Source organism: Megalobrama amblycephala, linkage group LG16 (genome assembly GCF_018812025.1).
Source record: "Megalobrama amblycephala isolate DHTTF-2021 linkage group LG16, ASM1881202v1, whole genome shotgun sequence".
In the NCBI taxonomy this organism is placed as follows: domain Eukaryota; kingdom Metazoa; phylum Chordata; class Actinopteri; order Cypriniformes; family Xenocyprididae; genus Megalobrama; species Megalobrama amblycephala.
Window position 1 is genome coordinate 31,797,819 of NC_063059.1, and position 21,560 is coordinate 31,819,378.

General features: G+C 37.2%; 1 protein-coding gene across 2 annotated transcripts; it reads right to left on the minus strand.

The window, feature by feature from the left end:
* Window positions 1–2,375: 2,375 nt before the first annotated feature.
* Window positions 2,376–19,787, minus strand: LOC125248390 (calcium-activated chloride channel regulator 4A-like). 2 transcript variants are annotated; one of them, XM_048160234.1, is made up of 15 exons: window positions 19,700–19,787; window positions 13,512–13,660; window positions 13,152–13,289; window positions 12,907–13,057; window positions 12,714–12,819; window positions 12,474–12,630; window positions 12,142–12,375; window positions 11,791–12,015; window positions 11,519–11,699; window positions 7,576–7,682; window positions 7,274–7,489; window positions 4,119–4,383; window positions 3,850–4,008; window positions 3,195–3,410; window positions 2,376–3,051 (listed from the first exon to the last, which is right to left on the minus strand). In XM_048160234.1, exons 2-15 carry the CDS (start codon window positions 13,656–13,658, stop codon window positions 2,648–2,650), a joined length of 2,706 nt encoding a protein of 901 aa, XP_048016191.1. In that variant the 5' UTR covers window positions 13,659–13,660; window positions 19,700–19,787; the 3' UTR covers window positions 2,376–2,647. The 2 variants fall into 2 exon arrangements, with proteins under 2 accessions (XP_048016191.1, XP_048016192.1); XM_048160235.1 differs by lacking the exon at window positions 19,700–19,787 and having other exon boundaries at window positions 13,512–14,734.
* Window positions 19,788–21,560: the final 1,773 nt, after the last annotated feature.

Sequence of the window (21,560 nt, forward strand, 5' to 3'; positions counted from 1 at the left end):
TGTGACCAACGTCGTCTGACTAAATCATTCCAAAAAAAGACACTGGCCTGGATTTCTCAAGTTTTTGCATCAACTTTCTAACATTTACAGATAGAGAATAAATTTGTGAAATGTAAGTTATGCACTGAGGAAAACACCATGTCTCAAGTGCATAAAATAGCACAAAATGTATGCTGTTTCCTATGGTGGATCGTTTTGATCCATGATCGACCTCTAGGGCTGCTTAAAAAAAGCGTGCACACGAAATTATCTTGACTAGGTAAACCTGGATCGAATTAGCGGGACTGCGTGAACATCAATTACCTTTTATGAAACCGCTTTAGCCCCAACTCATTTGTTAGGTTAATTCAAGTCAGGTTTTGGAGTTTAATCCTCGCTTTTCTTAGCATCTTTTATCAAACAGCCCTCAGTTATGAAACAGCCCTCAGTTTTACTACTGACTTACAAAGCATTAAATAATTTGGCACCTCAATATTTGGCTGACCTTTTGACACCTTACACCCCAGTTCGAAATCTTAGATCCGTCAATGCTGGTCTTTTAACTGTCCCTGTAACTCGCTTGAGATCTATGGGTGATAGGGCTTTTTCAAATCTTGCACCTAAACTCTGGAATTCCTTGCCTGTTAGATACAAAATGCTTCTTTTTTGAAATCCTTGCACATTTTTAAATCCTGTTTAAAAACATTCTTTTTTAGGGAAGCTTTTATGTAATTTTATTTTGTTAAGTTGCTTTTAGTTGTATTTTTAATTCTGTACTTGAAGAGTTCATTTGCAAAAAAACGGCATTTTTTTTAAAAATGGACTAAGTGCTGAGCAATATTCTCCATATATAGCATGTTCTGTACCCTAAATCCATTTTGTCAGAAAAGCCGGTTTTGTCCACTGTCAGGCATCGCAAGTTCACGTTTTACAGCAGAAGCCGACAAGCGCCCTTTTTGTTTGTGTACAGAAACCGATAAGTCCGTTTTAGCGAATCAGCGAACAGTATTCAGGTCAGGTGACAAGGCTTCTAGTCACTTCAAAAAGACGCGCTAGCTGAGGGAAGTTTTATCAAAGCTGACTAAAAGTGATCGAGGATTTATAATTTCGACTCCTGTAAGTCCTTGTACACCATACACGACTTACATGCTGAAAAATTGGTTGTCCTTTTACTTGTGCGCGCGTGCGTGTGTGTGTACTTGTGAGCCGATCTGTTTATGTGTGTGTGTGAGAGAGAGAGAGAGAGAGAGAGAGAGAGAGAGAGCGTGCGTGTGTGTGTGTACTGTTGTGGCGATCTGTTTGTGTGTGTGTGTGTGTGTGTGTGTGTGTATGTGTGTGTGTGTGTGTGTGTGCGCGCGCGTGAGTGGGTGGGTGGGTGTGTGTGCGTTTGTGTGCACGTGTGTTTGAGAGTGTTTTAAATGCAATTACTTGGGTTTTGTTTAACTATGAAACATGAAATGTGGAGTTATCTGCTTTTGCCAAAAAATGACTGTTGGAGTTATCTGCTTTTGCTAAAAAACAAACTTTTAATATATATATATATATATATATATATATATATATATATATATATATAAAAACATACTTTCCAATGAATTTTAATTTTTTAATTTACCTGTATTTTTTAGAGTTATTATTACTTAATCAAAACAACCCAACCTCAGTTTGATTGATATTACTTGGAATGCACAATAAAAAAACATGATTTGTGAGAATTCATAAAAATGGAGTTATCTGTTTTTGCAAATAAACTCTTCACTTCTTATTCTTTTTTTTTTTTTTTTTTGAAATTTTTGTTATATTCTGTTGTGATTTTATGTTCTTATGTACAGCGCTTTGAGAAGCTGCTTTTAAAGGCACTATATAAAATAAAGTTATTATTATTATTATTAAACAAGCTCAAGCATGTTGCTTGATGTGCAAGAACCAGTGAGGTTCATTCTTGTGTTACGCAGCACGTTTGAGCTTTTGCAAGAACCAATAAGGTTTGTTCTCACGCATCAAGAAAGTATGGTTGAGCTTTTGTTTGTGTTCACAGATCAATGTTTATATGTGAATAAAAGCCTAAATTTAATCTGTTTATCATATAAGCAATCGAGTCTTCAGAAAATTTGGACTAAACCACTCTATTGGTTTAGTCCAAATTTTCTGAAGAGAATCGATTGAAAATGGGTTTCAAAAATGGGTTTCAAAGTTGAAGTTTTTTAAAATAATACCGTTATCGTCTTTATGTAAACTACAAAAATGCAAATCTATGAAAACGGTGACAGCATGCACAGAAAATAAAGCGAAAAATAATGTTTTTTGAGCATTCAAGCATGACAATTAGAGACCAAAAACAAATAGAAATGGCATAAAAATGCCATTTAAAATTCAAAGAATGACTTATCTCAAAATGTGCTTTAAATCATCACAATGAAAGTTTAATACATGCCTTACTATACAAAAATATATTTTTTTCTTTTGTATTTAAAGGTTCTTACATTTCAGAGGAAGATAAATCAATTGAGAATCTATTATAAATGAGAATTCTACATGAGATGGCAATACAGAAAATAAAAAATTGAGAAAATAAAAAAATTTTGTTTGATAGAAAGGGTTGTTTTAAGAAATGTTCTAAAGTTGTTGGATGTACATAGTTATGTTCAAATTAGACAAAAGGATTTATTTATTTGTTTGCATCGGATTGACCAGGGCGTTTTCTGCGTCTCACTAACCATATGATTACAGCAAAAGCAAAGCATATGACCATATGACCTACACACAATGAAATTACAAGAACTGTCAAATTCAAGCCTTGGTTTGATATTGCAGAGGGGGTTGGATCAGGGAGGATCTTTGAAGCTTGAGCGATGTTAGAGGTTTCAGATTTCGCATTTTGTTTGTCCTCAGACTGAACTGCAAAGAAAAGTGTGGTGCCATTTTGGATTGTGAAACTGAGATTGAATGAATGCTGTTCAGCTGATCCAGCCTCCAGTGGTAAGACGGCAGATGTGTTGACTACATGAGCATTGCTGAAGTTTTCACGAAGCATTTGAAGGTCATAGCTCCACCTGATCTCATAGGATTTAGCTTAAAGGAAAAGAAACATGCCATGCAAGACAATTAAATTTACATTATTTCATCTAAATTCTCCAAATTTGACTCTACTTTTATGTTGTCAGTGAAAACGTTAAAGAAATTTTAAATTCTGGTATAGTAACTGTATGCTTTACCTGTCCCTTGGTCAAGGTCCTCACCAGGAGCCGTCCAGTTGAGAAGCACAGAGTCCTCCTGGATCTCAGCACTCAGATCTGTGATTTTGTTAGGAGGGAAATTTGGTGGGGTTGTGCCTGTAAAAACCACTTCAAAACTCTCGCCGGTGGCTGTCCTGGTAAAGTTTCCAACCTCCTCAGAAACTGGAGGCTTTGTAGTGTTCAGCTCCACCACACCTGAAATTAGAAGAACTTGAATCTGCCTGATTCTTTCTGAGGTTTTTTCGCCAAGCAGCGGTGTAGCTAAATATACTGACATTTATATTGTTCCAGTTTGTGCATGAATTCATTAACTCTTTCTGCAGGTTACATAGATACAAGTGTGTTTATGAGTGAGGAACTAAATCATTATCTCAAATGATTCATTCAAAACGAGCTGCATTCCAATTAACAGGGTCCCTACGCAGTGTTCACTGCTCTCTATTCACTGAGCATGGGATACCTGTTGAAGATCACTTCATTTGACAAAATGCATTCATTTAGGATATCCTGCAATGTCATCAAACATAGACTACTAAGGCATCAGGGCTAAAGTGGAGAGATTGTGCTCACGATTGTGCTGTTGGTCTGAATGTAAGTTTTTCTTTTCATATTTTCAAAACCACCAAGGGTTTACCGTTTACCACGTATCCCGGTGGGAAACAACTCTTTTTTTCGAGAGTAAATCTGGCTTGTCCATCTTGATTCTTCACTCTTACTTTCAAGCTGCTTCTCCCATTTTTAAACTTTGTGAAATATCTGGAATACATTCCATCATTTTGAAAAGCATCAGCTCCTGAAAAAGATGGATCTCTGAGTTATAGAATTTGGAAAGGTACTGTACAGTTTATTTATTTTTATTTTAAGTTGAGTGCACAATTGAAACTAAAATTATGGGTAATTTACCTGCTCCATTGTCCAGGAGTTGTAATGTTTGTGCAGGCCCAGAATCGGACTCCAGCGTAGCCCACACTTCAGCATTTATTACAGGCCTGTAATTCTGACTGACCTCAGCAAACACTATCAAGGGTTTAGTGCCGTCACTGAACTGCTGGTTCATGCGGGTTTTGACTATGATAGGGGGAACATCAGCACTCGCCGCTTGACTTGTTGCTGTTATAGTCAGAGACTGACTTATTGTAGTTTGGATACTGTACTTCCAGTCCCCAGGCTAGCAAACACACAATAGTATTATTAGATGAATAATAATTTTTTTTTTAGGAAAGTTAATAGCCGCTTTTCCACTGTCGGACCAGTGCGAGCCAGGGTTAACAACATGCCGTGCTGGGACAATAGCCTCGGACCTCAAGCACCTAGGCCAAAATCAAGTTGTATTTCCACTGTCGGGCCAGTAGACCCGCAGCCCTCCCCTAAAACCCATCCTTAACATGCCTCCACAGAACAACATCACACGACCTCACTATTTCACCAGCTGACTGAAAACTAGCAAAATGAGCATGACAGAAGCGAACGTTTGGTGTTACTTAACGACTTAAGATTCCAACAACAATATTTGACCAATGTTTTACATATTTGCAAAGGCTTACATATTTTGAAAAATATTGATAAAATATCATATTTTTATGTTAAACTTCTGAGCATTTATATAAATTTTCCTTGAAATTATGCAATGATTGCAATCCGAGGAGGTACTTTGAGCGATCTCTCCGTCTATCCTTTCAGCCAGAGAAACAGAGGGAGCTTATGAGAGGAGCCATGTCTCATTTCAAAGGCTGCATCCTCCAGAGGTCGCAGAAAAGTAAGCAGGACACTCTGAATGCGACCTTCAAATGCACCCTTCTTTCACAGGAATTCGGAGGATGCATGAGGCAGGACTGTGCCGTTAAACAATATCCTATTGAATCACGAGAAAATATGTGTCGATAACGATGATAACCTCTAGCATTTTTACTCTATATGGATATAAGAGCCAATCAGCAGAATTATGCGACAACAGCCAATCAGTGTGCAGCTTTTAACGTTCACGCCAAAGAACAAAGTCAATTTCCTATGGCACTTTGCAAAGCAAACTCGACAAAAATGAGTGGAAGCAGCAACGAAAGTGAAACTAACCTAGGGTTATTATACAAAAATGATGAAGTTGTCAACAAAAAAGGTAGCATAAATTCAGTTATATGGAAGTGGTTTGGTTATTTGAAAAGCGACCAGGCGCAGATTAAAACGATCTGTAAAATATGTCATCGGACGGTAAAATGTAAGGATCTGTAAAATGTGTAATCGGAAAAACAATACTGGCAACACAACCAACCTATTCCATCACAGTGCTTCCCACACATAGACTTTACTTGGGCGGGCCGCCCAGGTATATTAACGGCCGCCCAAGTATATTTGGTGACACATTTATGGTTTTATTATTTTTATCCTCTCATACTTTTATATCCGCCAAAGATAATGAATCCCTCCGTGAGCGATTAACTAGTGGAAAATCTCCCCTCTCCCTACGTGTTTTGTACCTGCTCGTTATGTGTGCGCTAGAACTGTTTACTCCCGCTGACATTCCCACGTGCGCTGCAGAGATGCAGAGGATATTTTACAAAGAGCGCTGCATGTTGCAAAGTCACAAGGTGGCGCTGTTGCACGTTCTACACTTCCACAGGCACGCTCAATGCTTTAGACTGCTTCAAAGTGATTCTCAATCAATGAAAAGCACAGATTTATGCCAAGCAATTGCTAATGAACTCAAGCTGATGAATTATTACAATGTCTACTTTATGGCCTTTATATAAAATGTTTTAGACTGTTGTAAAAATCAGCCCGCCATTGTGTAGACATTTCAAAATAAGAGCCAGGTGTATTTGGGGCTTGTTTATAATTAAAAGTTACATGCTAAGTTAGTAAGTTGTCTTAATTTTTTGAAGATGTGTAATCTGTTTTTGTTAATAAGCTATACTTTAAAATGTAATTAATGAACCCTCAAATTTTTGTCATAGTTGGGATACTCTTTTAAAGCTGGCAGCATTAACAGTTCGAAATATATATCGTTATCGATCAATATGGGAAAAAATCATCGAGATTACATTTTTGCCATATGGCCCAGCCTTAGCATGAGGTGTATCCTTCGCTGCTGCAGATAGCCCACAATTCTTTGTGTCACTGTTAACAACCGTCATTTATTTGAAGAAAAAAAAAACCAACTAAATGGCGAAGATATGTTTAAATGTAAGTAGTGTACTGCGTAGTCATTGGAGAATCACGTGACTGTTTTGATGGGATACACCTGTGGAGGAGCACACAAAGGGACACTTTAAAAGTGGCATGGAGGAGAAGAAACGGTGGCTTATAGGCGGTGACTAGTGGGGTACATTTGGTTGTCTCTCAGGGGCAATAGGCCATCCGGAGATGAAGATAGGTAGTCAGTTAGCTGTCTTTAATATTAGAGAGTGGAGTTACTTAGTACAAATTACTTTCCAAATGTATAAATAATTTTCATTCATTCTACTATTGTGAGAAAGCAACGACGCTGCTGTGAACGCGTTGGCATAGCAACGTGATACTTCCTGTTTCCTTTCCTTCCTGTGTGTCCTACGAAGGACGTCTTGTTTAATTCTGGTTAAGGACACTCCATATACCGCATCCTTCACAGGATTCATCCTCTTGAGGATGCAACCTTCAAAGTTAAATGAAATGAGACACAAAGGGACAAGGAAGAGACTAATTAAATATTAAACAAAATAAATGCACGATTATAATCATATATGAGTTGTCTACGTTCCTCAAGCAGCTTATGGTATTTTCTATAAATGTGTGTATTTATTATTGCGATGATATGCCTCTGCCTCATACGGTGTCAGAATCCCCATCGCATTGCAAGGAAGTTATTTCAAACACTCACTGATGTCTGAAAGTGAGTTTTGAGCTGTTCATGAGCAGTCCTCAAGCCCCAGTTGGCCCACTTTGGACCAAGGTACTCGGCAGGCAAAAAACCCTGGCTGTTGGCCCCGAGGAAGCCCCGGAAGTGACACTGGCCCTGGCACGCGCTAGCTCGCTTCTGGACCGACAGTGGAAACGCAGCTTATGAAATCTAATGCAGGTTGTCATACCTGTGCAGTTCCTGGAACTTTTAAATTGACTGTTTTTGCTGGTTCATCATGACGCATATGCATTTGATAGTAGGTCGAGCCATTTGGTGACTGTATGGAAATGTCAGGTAAACTTATTTCATAGGTTATTGTAAAGCTGGTTTTGCTACCAATGGTCTGATCCACTGATATTGTCCCATTGAACCAGTCTGATGTTTTTATTCCCTCACTGTCTATCTAAAGTGGTGATAAAAATTTATGTTAGAATATCATAATAATCTTAAAGTGTTTTACCATGAGCAATGAGTGATCACTTGTCAAACCTGAACTGGGTCTTTTGTTTGATCTCCTGTTGGTATTGTGAGTGAAGAAAATCCATTCAGTAGCTGATTAGAGAGAATGTCGTCACTGGCTGTGATAAATTTCCCCCCTAATTCCAACATAGAACATATGAGAAATATGCACTGGATAATAAACAGGCACTCATAACATGAATCATCGCGTAAACGATTGGCCCTCTGGCTTGTCAATCACTGCCGTGACATTCCTTGTGAGAGACGTGCGCGGATTGGCCCTCTGGCTTGTCAATCACTGCCATGCCGTTCCTTGTGAGAGACGAGCGCGGCTGCACGCTCCAGTAACTTTCCACACTCCACAGGCGCCGCATGCGATGTTTTTGTCCGGAGACAGGAGTAACAACTGCAGATTATGAGTTACCTGCGGTGAGTCCGACATAATGAATCCACTAACACGACACAGCGAATGCCGGTGGTAAACACTCATTTTCCAATACCCGTGCACGAATTTTGGGAGGCGTTCCCTCGAAAGGAAGGGGGGTTGTTCTTACGCATGCGCTCATTTCAAAAACTCAGTAACAGTTTTTGGATTCTCAGTCGACGAAAAAATCCTCTCTATCACCTTTAACTAACACAAACTAACAATGAGCAGTATATTTGTTACATTATTTATTAATTGGTGTTAATGTTTATACAAATCCAGCTGTTCATAGTTCACAGTGCATTAACTAATGTTAACAAATACAACATTTGATTTTAATAATGTAGCCTATTAGTAAATGCTGTAACTGACATTAATAGATTAAAATATACACTACGATTTATAAAAACTTTAGAAGTATTGTTAATTCTTAGTTCATGTCAACTAAAGTAATTAACTAATGAAACCTTTTTGCAAAGTGTTACCGAAATATCTTATCCTTTAATGCAGTCAAAAACACACAGCAATGAAAGGGTTAAACTCTAAACCATCAAGAGTGTAACACACACACACACAAACACACACTGAAGGAGTGGATTCTGAAATCCACTGCCGCTTCAGTATATATCTCTTAAAGCTCAAAATACCCCATAGATTTTTTTTACACTAATTTTTTTAACTGCCTATTTTGGGGCATAATTAGAAATGCGGCGATTCAGGTTGCGGCCCCTTTAAATCGCGCGCTCTCCGCCCCTGGAGCGCGTGCTTGCCTTAAACAGTGCATAAACAAAGTTTGTACTGCTAATATAACCCTCAAAATGGATCTTTACAAAGTGTTCGTCATGCATACTGCATGCATGCATCGGATTATGTGAGTATTGTATTTATTTGGATGTTTACATTTGATTCTGAATGAGTTTGAGGCTATATGCTCCGTGGCTAACGGCTAATGCTACACTGTTGGAGAGATTTATAAAGAATGAAGTTGTGTTTATGAATTATACAGACTGCAAGTGTTTAAAAATGAAAATAGCGACGGCTCTTGTCTCCGTGAATACAGTAAGAAACGATGGTAACTTTAACCACATTTAACAGTACATTAGCAACATGCTAACGAAACATTTATAAAGACAGTTTACAAATCACTAAAAATATCATGATATCATGGATCATGTCAGTTATTATCGCTCCATCTGCCATTTTTCGCTGTTGTCCTTGCTTGCTTACCTAGTCTGATGATTCAGCTGTGCACATTAATACTGGCTGCCCTTGTGTAATGCCTTGAACATGAGCTGGCATATGCAAATATTGGGGGCGTACACCCCGACTGTTACATAACAGTCGGTGTTATGTTGAGATTCGCCTGTTCTTCGGAGGTCTTTTAAACAAATTAGATTTATATAAGAAGGAGGAAACAATGGAGTTTGAGACTCACTGTATGTCATTTCCATGTACTGAACTCTTGTTATTTAACTATGCCGAGGTAAATTAAATTTTTGAATCTAGGACACCTTTAAGTTATTAATCAACATTTATCTTTCTGTTAAATTATTTGAATGACTTCAACGTATGTTAAAGCATTTATTTTCCTTTTCAAACACTAGAAAATAATTTTGTATATTGTCTGTACCTCTCACTGAGAGAAACAAACATGTTATCAGTATGTTTTGGGGAAGTTTCCTGCTCAGAGCAGAGCTCAGATCAACTTCAACCTTGAAGAAGCTGTGAATCATGCGTATCTGTGTATGTGCACTAAGTGTTCTGTGCAGGTCTTTTGTACTGGACAACTGGCACTGTGCTTGAGACCAGCAGACGTCATGTCATGACCCCAAAAGGACATCCAGTATCTAAATCCAGAGTCTCCTTGACAGCATCGTGATGAATGGAGATATGCTTCTGACTATCTGTCCATGTGTGCAAGATTGCCAAATTAGTCTATTTTTCTAAGCAGGATCATTCAACCTGAAGTAATGACATAGTTAGTTGACTCTGTTAGAGAATAATTGTTGTGAAAATGTGAATGTACGGAGAGCGGCCTACGAACTCCTTGTGAGACAAGCTGGCTTCTGCTGAAGAAACTGCAAACTATTCTTCATTAAATTTTTATTCAATTTATTAATTTTGTTAAACTCTGACTCTGGGTCTTTATTCAACATATTTGGTCTCAAGGGTCCTAAACTGTTTATCCCCAACAACACACAGAGAGAGAGAGAAAGAGAGAGAGAGAGGCACAGTGATATCTAAAGATCAGTCGGAAACTGTTTAACAGTTAAAAAAAATAAACTAAACTGTGACAAAGTTGTTTTTGATCATGTCTAAATATATATCCAAATGCAAAACACCATTCTACGCATGATCAACCCTGTTGAAAATAGGCATATGCTGCCATCTAGTGGATATACTATGTATTATTTGATTAATCTGCCTTTTTTAATTTACACATCATGCATTAAGCCTACTACCATCTGTCTGTTTGCATCAGTAGATTTCTTCTAAATTATATTTTTGACAGGGAATCAAACAGGAATATTTATTCATTTATTAAAAAAAAAGCACCCCAGAAAAAAGGGCACTTTCTCTCAATGAAAAAAAGGGCAGGGGCTCAAGCCCACTTTTATGTCTATGTGTGCACGTGCCTGGCGAGCATTTAAAGAGGACACGCACAGAATCCGCGTATTTTTAATTACGCCCCAAAATAGGCAGTTAAAAAAATGACTATGGGATGAGCTATTTTGAGCTAAAACTTCACACACTCTAAAAAATGATTCTAACTTGCTCAGTTTATTTAAATAAAATAAGCTGAACCAAAACAAATCTTTATTTTTTTACTTAATTGGCATTTGAACTCAATTGTATTATGTTAAATGAAATTAAATTTGCAAAATGTTAGGTTAACCTAAACCATTTGTGTTGGGACTACATGAATCATTTATGTTGCATTGATTGAAACTGGGCAGTGAATTTCTAGTTCCCAGCATGCTTTGCGTAGGGATAGATCGGGACAGTAAATGTTGAAATCAAGTGCTGTTTAATATGGTTTTTATTAAAGGGAAATACCTTTTAAAGTTTGATGTTCAGTTATATTTGACATTTAAAAGAGTTTATGTTATGTTGATTTTTTGAGGTTACCATTATGCTGAAGTGTAGACCTTGTGGTTAGGCTCTGGGTGGCTACGTAAAATAAGTCTATGTTGTTTTCAACAAGCTTTAACTGTGTGGAAGCTAATGACGATAAGTTCTTTATCTAATCATTACTTGCAAGCCACAAATGTTACACTTTGCATATACAAAGTTGCATGTATGTAGTTTTTATAGATATATAAACAAATTAGTTTGAACAGCTACTCACAACCTAAGCACAAGCGCACATCTTCACCACAATGGTAACAAAAAAAAAAAAACATTTTATATGCTACAAACAACAGTGTTGCCAGTATTTTACTGTAAAAAAGTCTGGCAAGGTCTAACAGTGTGACCAACAGAGGACCGTGTGGGAATGTTCTGTTAATGTCCCAAACACATACGTCATTATGTGATGATGGTACTTACCAGTTTTGTCAGCCATTTCCCTCAGTGCTTTATCTGCTTTATTACCCAAAGCTATTGTGTGTATAATGGCGCCACTTTCAGTTGCATTTGGAACACAACTATTAATATTGTCTGATGCTTCACCATCTGTCAGAAAAGTGATTTCATCCCCTATCACATTCCCATTGTCATTTTTGAGTACCTTTAAGTTTTGAAGACAAATACAGAACATTGGTATAAAACAAACAGTTGGCTATATACTTAACGCATCATAAACATGAATAATATGGCACCTGTAAGCCTAGATTGAGGCCTTTACAAATGTATGTCCCTCCACCTGCTACTTTTGGCAACAATTTGATGAGTTTCTCTCGTGTGGATTCACTGTCAATAGTAGTCAAGGGGCTCAGAGTATTAGCATTATCACTAAAGGTTACAATTCCAACACTGGCTTGATCCTCAATGATGGTCTGCAGGAAATGTGTGGCAGCCTGCTGCTGTCGGAGGATTCTGGAGCCCTAGAAAAGGGGTGCAATAAAAAAATGCATGTAATATCAGGTATAAATGATTAAGCTCATATCAAAGCATTAAAGGTTATAATGGAAGCATCTTTGATTTCAAGTAAAGTTAATGTTATGGCATACTGTCATGCTTCCTGAGACATCAAGGACGAGACAAACAACCCGATGCATTCGCTGCACAACTTTGAAAGTTGGCGCTGGTGGAGAGGACAGCAGTGGTTTCAGAGAATGAAGTGCGTCTTTATCAACAGAATCCTCAAATATCACAGTCCGTGTTGCTTTGCCACATTTTTTGTTTTGCAAGTTTGGGGCTTCATAATTGTGCTCGTTTTCACGACAAAATGAAAAAGTGCTCACCTGAAACAAAATACTTGAAATAATTACATCATTCTATATGTTGCAAATGGTCAAAGATCATTTTTGCATGTGTGGGAACATGTAAAATCTGTACTTACAGAATCCAGGCTTGGTAAGAACATTATAGAGCTGTCTGTGTTTTGATATTTGTTAGGAAAAAACTTGCACCCTTTAGTCGGTAGTAAAGTTTGTGGATCAGTGTGGCACGGTTGATGTGATTCATCATAAAACTGACCTTCAATGTTTTTGCTACACCTAAAGATAAGCAGGAAATCAATGGTTATGATCATAATAATAAGACTGTAATAATGTTTTTGTTGTTGTTAGAGTTTTATGACCTTGTAGCTTCAATACGGCCATTAGAGTAGTAGAATGGATTTGTTTCACTGTGTTCATCATACACGCCCCATCTCAGATGAGCCCATTCATGAACCAAGACCTTTGCTGCAAACAAACAAACATTCTTGTTAATAAAACAGAGATTAGTGCATTAACCTGGATAGATGTTGAAGGATAACAAATGACATTCACCTCTTGACCCATAAGTCTTAATGAGAGTGTCGTCTCGGAGGAAGTTTGGGGTGAAATGAATGAACTGAGCCTCAGCTCCACATTCATCATATTGAAGAGTGTAGGGTTCATCACCATATGCTGGATTAGCATTATCAATTCTTATGTTTGCCTGCATTTCACATTGAAATTGTCAGCAGTATGTTAATGAAATGTTTAAACATCAATATTTGACATGTAAGATAAAATGGCATAATTCTCTGTACCTTTTCATAAGACTCTGCTCTTGCTTTGGTAAAATCCGTACTATTCCAGTGGGGTGGAACGAGTATCGTAGCTTCTTTGAAATAGACCTTTTTATCCAATGCTTGATGAAGATAAATTGACCCTTCAGTGACCATGTCCTGTCAGAATGAAAAATGAGAAAAATTCAAAATGTGTGGTACAGTATTTATAAAAATAATTATACTTTAATTTATTCATTCACAAATACTATCAATGAAACTTGATTATGTATTTCATTTTATGATTTTCTTTAAATCTGCAAGAAAATATTATCTTTCACAAAATTCACTAAAACCATTCATGCACATTTTGTTAAATAGACAAAAAAAATATATATTCACCTTGATTTTATCAATGAGCGTGTTATCCTGTGGTACTCTTGAACTGATTGCAATGGTAACATCAACATAACCATTTCCATCTAGTTTGATTCCAGTGGAGGACGACAGCAACATCCATAATAAGACCAACACTGTTCTTGAGTCCATAGCTGTAGAGTTTAGATGAACAGCAACTCATGAAACCCAGTTTTGAACAATTTCACAAATGATCTTGAGGAGTCAGAGAGAAGAGGTGAAGGGGTGGATTCTGGAATCCACTGCTGCTTCAATACATACACTGTTAGACCTTGCCGGGCTTTTTTACAGTAAAATACCGTAAATTTACCGTAATCTACAGTATGTTACTGTAAATATACCATGTACTAAATTAAAACTCATGTTACCTCATTTCTTTTGCAGAAACCAACTGCCTCAAATTGTCAGAGTGCCATTCATGTTTACAAACTAATTTTTATTATATGTTAATAATATGAGCATATAATTACTACAAACTTATTTCTTTAAGGTTCAATACAAACATTTTAAACAAAAAGATTTTCACTGCACCAACAACTACACAGTCACCACCTGTTAAATAAAACAACATGCAGCATATTACCAATGTCTCTCGATCTTCTCCTGAACCTAGGCACAGGCTCTACTCTTGAGCACAATGGTGACCCACAAAACTCAATTTCACAGTAAACTACTGGCAACAGTGTTGCCAGTACATAACTGTTTTTTAATTAAGAGTTTGTAACTGTTAAATTACATTTTGTGGGTGTGTCTTTTTACCTTACACCTTTAACCCTTTCAACCCCATAGGGACATCCTCTAGTGTCCACACTACAGAGTAAAAGTAACATTGACGCTGTGTTACAGTGAGATAATTAAGTTTATATTTAAGTGATGATTGAGCATTAATGATGAACACCTGCTGTTAACAAGCAGAACAACTGAAAAGAGGAACAAGAACGGAAAAAATACGAGCAGAAACTACAACTACGAGCAGAACTACAACTGTCTTCCAGCCATTACACATTATTACACTTATTACTGACCAGATTAACTTTATTTCTACAAAAGAAATCTTATTGAGAATTAACAGAGTATATTGAATATTGCAGAGGTGGGTTAGAGGGGGTCAGAGAGTAAAAGTCCTGCCATATTTTTATTCCACCCACTGAAGCATTAATGAGATAAATAAGTGTTTATTTGAGTGATGATTGACCATTAGTGAAGACACCTGATGATAACAAGCAGAATCACCAAAGGAGAAAAATCACTATTTTAAGTTACCATCATCGAGGTCAGGTTTATTTTTATTTTCAGTTAATGAAATAATTAAGTCATTAATCAAGCACTAGTGATGAACACCTGCTGTTAACAGGCAGAATCATTGAAGGAAAGAGGAAAACAACAACAAAATAAAACACCTGTGCTACTTCTGAACATAAAGGCCAAATTTGCAATGATCTCTTTGTCAAGTCCAGTCAAAAAAAGTCTTACACACCAGTGCTTGTGTTATGGGGCATTCGCTGTGTCAAACACAGACATTCTGTGTTTCACAAAGCATTTGTTAAAAAATTACTCAAATTGGCTAAATTCTTACACATCAGTATGTGAATTTAGGGACAACACTTGTGTTAATTTTGACACATTCTTTGTGTGATGATTTTAACACAGTAAATGTGTCAGGAAGGTGATTTGATGTTAACAAGAAGAATCACCAAAGGAGAAAATCACAATTTTTAAAGTCATCATCATGGAGATCAGGATTTGCTTTAGTTGAGCTCTTGACCCTTGACTTTTTAATACTAGATTTTGTTTGGGCTGTTGTAATTTTGACAAACAAAGAGAAAAGATGATCAAGTGTGTTATCACAGAATCATCATTTGACCTGAATCAGCAAACTCACTTAGAGCCTAATTTCTGAGTTAGATTTTCATTATTGATTAAAGGATCACTGTGATTCCACAGCAGAAGATCAACTTTATCAATATAATCCACAGGATTTCTCAAAAGTTGCTCTGATTTAAAAAACAAACAAACAAACAAACAAACAAAAAACCTTCTTGTAGGCACACACAGACATCAAGAACCAGCCTGTGAATCTCAACAATGGTGAGTATAATAAAGCATGTTGCAATGCATTCTGGGTGCCACCAATCAAAATTCATTCATGCCTCCCATCATGCATTGCTGCATGAATCAAAGCTGCATTCAAGTCACCTCGTATTTACCGGAATCTTGAAATGACAACACGTGACGTTATATTCGGAGCTGTTCACGTCCTTTTGGTCCTTGGACTGGGAATTATGCGTTTCCATGGCACCACTATCAACGCCTAATAAATCAATCTACAGCGGTCAGGTGGTACAGCGGCCACGTGGTACATCTGGGAGCTTTCAGAAAACTCCCAGCTTACAAGCTGTAATTACGAGCTCTATGAGGACGTGAACGCTTTTTACAAGCTAGAATCTTGTAACTACAGGAATTACGAGGCCGCGTGAACGCACCTACATTATGAGCTGAATTGTCTTAGTAATTTTCTTTATTCTCACTATTTTATTTTTTGCTGTTGTTTATTTATCTTTTTAGTAGCTTGTTTCCTAATGTTGAGAGTTGATCTGTGTGTTTTTTTTTTTTTTTTTTTTTTTTAACAGTAGGTGTTCATCACTAATGTTCAATAGTCACACGATTAATGAATTATCTTGATTGAATGGACTTGTTTTGGTCTTGGAAGGTCTGGTCTCGACCACACCGTCTTGGTTTTGGAGGTCTGGTCTTCACCTCTGAAATTAACACAAAGATGTGTAAATGTGTAATATTAACACATTACAGGTGTTCTTGGCTGCACAGATTGTGTTGATGCTGTGAACAAATACACAGGTTGTGTTAATTTTAAAACTACACATAATATGTGTAAAACAACTGAATTCTTCCAACACATTCTTATGCAATATTGACACAAAATGTGTAAACTAGAGTGTTACACATAATATGTGTTATTTTTCTACACATTTCTTCTTAGAGTGCAGTTAGACAGCCCAGGTGACACCCATGGGCCCCACATATCTGTGCTGCCTGGGGTTGGGGGACGTTATTTGGTGGACCTTCAGGGAACATTCAGGACGTTCGGTTAACTTCCCAAATGTTACAGTTGCTTGAGGGGCGGGGATCATATTTCCATATCAAAACATCAGAAACTGTAATGATGCCATTACATCATTTACATACTCTGATGGCACAAACAACTGTTTGTGCCGTCAGAGCATATTCGAGGTATCATTACTTTGTTATTTTACAAGTTCTCAAAAAACGGGAAAGTAGAAGCCTAGATTAAATCCAGCATTATAAAAAAATAAAATAAAATAAAATAAATAAAATTGTGATGTGTTGATATGTAAATATGATCCCAGGAACTTCACACTCCACCTGTGCACCCACAAAACATTTAGGCAGTGTCATAATTTTATAAATTCACAAGTTCCTAAAAAAATCGAGAATGTGGAGGGTTAGATAAAATAATTCTAAACGAAATCCAGCATTACAACATTTTCTGATGTGTTGATATGAAAATATGATCCCAGGAACTTCACACTATAGGCAAATATGCCGACAGTTAGGCTATGGGTTAACTGAATAATAATATTCATAGATCTAGAACCGTAGTCGTGACGTAAGGAACGCCATTTCCGGGTCCAAGCCTTGACTCGTTTCACTTGAGAATGCCATCGACGGCCGTTTATGAGCGCTATTTATTCATATTAAACATCAACCATTTTAAAAAGTTGAACATTTTAAATACGTACAGTCTACACAACCATCTCCGTGCTCACAGCTTCACAGATATTAATATTTTAACGATTTATAAAAGATGAATCATTGTCTGGCCATCTGGAATTTTGGTATGGAGATAAAGGTTATGATTATAATTTTTTTGTAGTATTACACCACATTGTGTGTGTATATTAGCACACTTTGTTGTTTTTCTTGTGGTATGAGATTGAGCGTTAGGACCCAGAAGCGCTGCCGTGTGACGTCAGACTTAACAACCGAATAGGCTGTGACGTGTATGATTTAGCAATACGGGACAGTCTTGTCAAAATCAGGCCGAATTTTTCAAACATGCTTAAAAAATAATTGTAATAATGCGAGCCGCGACCAAGATTTCTCCCGAGAGTAAACAATCGCCTGCGAGCTCGTACGATATCAAAAATCATGTCGTGTAGGCTACGTAGCAGGCCTACATTTACAGAAAGAAAATATATTTTCCATAGGCCTATATGAATGATCAATATATTAAACATATAACATTAACTATATTTAAAAATAGAGGCTACAGAATAATATATTTGTAAATATACAAGCTATATTGAACAATAGGGAATTGCCGCTTTTATATAGCCTGGATGCCAGCCAAACTTAGCCCCGCCCACAACATTTTGAGGTTGGGGAGTTCGGTCTGGACTCGATCCGTAGAGGAGTAATTATGCCCGAACAGAAACTGTTCGGACCAATCACATTGTCAGGGCGGTGATTGACAGATTATCACCAGAAACGTAATCAGCCACGTCATCAAAGAGCGCTTGGGGAGTTTGATTGACAAGCGATCTAACCAATCAGAACGCCGCATCTGCCTTTTTGTCCGACAAAGCAGTCAGGAGTTAGAAGATTAACCTCGGTGGAGTTAAACTTGAAAAATTGTGCATATTGACGTCTTTCCGCGTTTGAAACAACATTCATTCTCATGTTCATTCATGTTTATTTGATGCTATAAATGGACTAGTAGGAAGAGATGACCGGTTTACGAGCCTCTTGAGCTGAGGCGCAAAACGGTTTTTATTGTTTGAATTTTTTTTAATAACTACACAGTTTGAAAGCTGGGACTTTGTTTAATATCATAAGTAACCTGCTCTGTCTCGTCTGTCGATGTGTTGTCAGTTTCCTCTTTGCTCCGCGATGTATTTTCCACTCTGTGTGGCGTGACAGCGCCACGGCTTGTCGGACAAAGCAACAGTAACTAAGGGGGGCGGGTCTTTGCGAAAGGTCAATTAGTTTACAACAATGATGGCTGTTGAAGAACTGAGATGTGTAGATTCCGCCATCGCGTCCGTTATAGAAGATATCGACAGCGCATTAATTTTAAAAAAGGAACAGAGGACCGCGATCAAGGCATTTGTCGATGGGAAAGATGTCTTTGCCGTCCTTCCTACGGGATTCGGCAAAAGTTTGATTTATCAGCTGGCCCCGATGGTCGCTAAGAAGAGTTCTGTTGACAACTATGCGTCGCTCAACATACGTCACTTACTCTGTAGCTCTGATTGGTTGTAGGTCTATCCAATTGAGGTCTTTCCTGGATCGGTTGAAATACGCCCCCATAATCAAAGCCCAATGGAGCAGTATCAGACTCATATTCTGACTAGAATTGAGTATGACCACGTCAGGCTAGCTTTTATAGCCAATGCTACTGAAACATATGACAATATATTTACTAATATATCATAATGTAGCCTATGCAATTTTGTATTCGGTAATACAGTGTTTCTCAACCAGGGGTCCATGGACCCCTAGTGGTCCTTGACATAATGCCAGGGGGTCCTTATAGAATATCTAAATATGATTTTTTTTTTTTTTTTGTATATTTTGACATTTGACATGTTTCCATAAAAGACAATATATGTAGCCTATAGTATAACTGACTATATGAATATAGGACAAGTCAACTAATATAGCAGTAAATTACACTTGATTGCATTTATTTGTCACAAAGACATTAATGATACCAAGGATGATACCATCCTTGAGGATGGTTCCAGATATGACAGGGGTCCATTACTCAAAAAAGGTTGAGATTCACTGCAGTAATACACTTCATAATATATAGATTTATATAGGCTATGATCAGATGTGGTGCTGCATGTGTAATATCATGCAGATATATTTACAAAAATATGCAAAATAAACACACATGTAAAGAAAATACATAATGTAATACATTTCTTATATTTTTAACTACTTACATTAAAAAGTTTCATATTCTCAAGCTAGCTATAAAACACAAGTATACCTGCATGGATTAAAGAATTTAGAATGGAAACTATCACTGTGTTGGAGAGCGCACAACCACAAACTATTATATAAAGTAATTACCCTACAGTATTAATGGTGATTGGCCAACCTAACCACAAAAAAAGCACACATACCAGAAGACCTTTCAAATAGTGATGTTACGTTCTGCGCCGAGGATTCGGAGTGTGTATCGAGATATCCCGGATTCTTTCAGTGATGCGCGTATCGAGGCTTTTATAGCTTTAGACCAATGACGTCATTGATGACGTCCGAAGTCTCGCTTGTACCTGACTGTTTCAGGAAGCGGTTCGAATCTTGCCGCGACATTTTGACGGATATATAAACCCATGGGTCCCCTCAAAATGTGTGGTTTAGAATATCGCCCCTCCTGCCTATTATGGCAAAAGAATTGGTTTACACACATTTATTACACAGTTGTTATACAATCATTGTATACCACCAGAAAATACACATTATATTCATATAAACAGTAGTCTGAGGGGAAAAATTATGTTTTTTTTTTTCTTTTTCTTTTTCTTTTTCCATCGTTATTTCTAAGCCTTAACTGGCGCAAAATACAGTGCATCACATAAGGCCATCTATAATAGCCTGTTTTACGCTCTTTGACCACCAGGTGGTATTGTGGGCAAATGAAGCATTCAGATTCTGCTGTAAAGCATCTCTTACAAGCCAATAGTCATTATACAGCTCAAGTCAGTTCAGTATTAATTCAGTTCAGTTCAATACCTGTGTAAAATTCATCAGTTGTGCATACATACTGTATATACAGCGTATTTGTGCAAATGTAGCCTACATATGAGTGCTATGACAAACTCCTGTACACTTCACTGCACACTGAACAAGCAAACGACACAAGACAGTAGAGTTTTACATTTTTCACAGTTTGGTGTGTATGTGGCTAATCATTTTATGTTTGTGTGCAGAGTTACTACACAAAAATACAATTTTTAAAATAGTTAAAATAGTTTTGAATGAAGCATCTGTTTTAGAAAGATTTGTGTGGCATTTTGCATGTTGTGTGCGTGTTTTGTGTTTAGAGTTTTGAGAAATGGAGGCATAGTTTCAAAAACTGTGTAAGCAATTTGTATAAACCCTTTAGTTTAAACAGGCTCATGTGAATAGCTTTTAGAGGCTACAGTATTTCTGTTGTGTTTGTTTTACGTTTGTTCTGTGATTAGTAAAGCTTATAAAATCAATGAGCTTTTGTGCTAAACACGATACTGGAGTTTAAAAAAAACTATGCAAATGATTTGGTGAAAAGCAAATAACAGCACAGCCATTTCTTTCAACAAAAAACAACTTAAGTGTGTGTGTGTGTGTGTGTGTGTGCGTGCGTGGTTATTTTCATGATTTATAAGGGCACAAATTTGTATAATGACATGGGTATTACACTGCTATTTTGACATAAACATGAAATATGAGGTGCTGCAGTTCAAGGTTCCTTATATGACTTTAGGGGGACGTTCCATTTTGGTTATTTTATGGTCATGCAAGAACGTTACAAAGAGGACATTTGGGAAGTTAACAGAATGTCCTATAGTCCCCTAAACATTCCCAGAATATCCTGAATGTTCCCTGAAGGTCCACCAAATAACGTTCCTGAAACCTTAAAAGAACTCCACATTGTGACCGTCTCTGAACGTTCGGGGAACGATACTAGGTGACAGGTTACCCCGCTAGAAATTTTACGTTCCCAGAACATTCTCAGAACGTCCACTGGTATTAAGGATGTTGTCTAGTAAAGTTCCCAGAACTAAAATCTAATTTAGTTAAATTGTAATGCATTAAGCATTTCTCTAACAATACACAGATCTATACACTGATATAGGTATCTGATATTGGATATGGATTGACACACTTATCATTGTGATTTTAGTTAAAAGATTTAGTAATTTTTTGTGTTTATGTCTTTTATTTTTTGCTTTTAAATGTCTATAAGTTTTTATTTCTGTTTGTAATTTTAATACCCCAGGT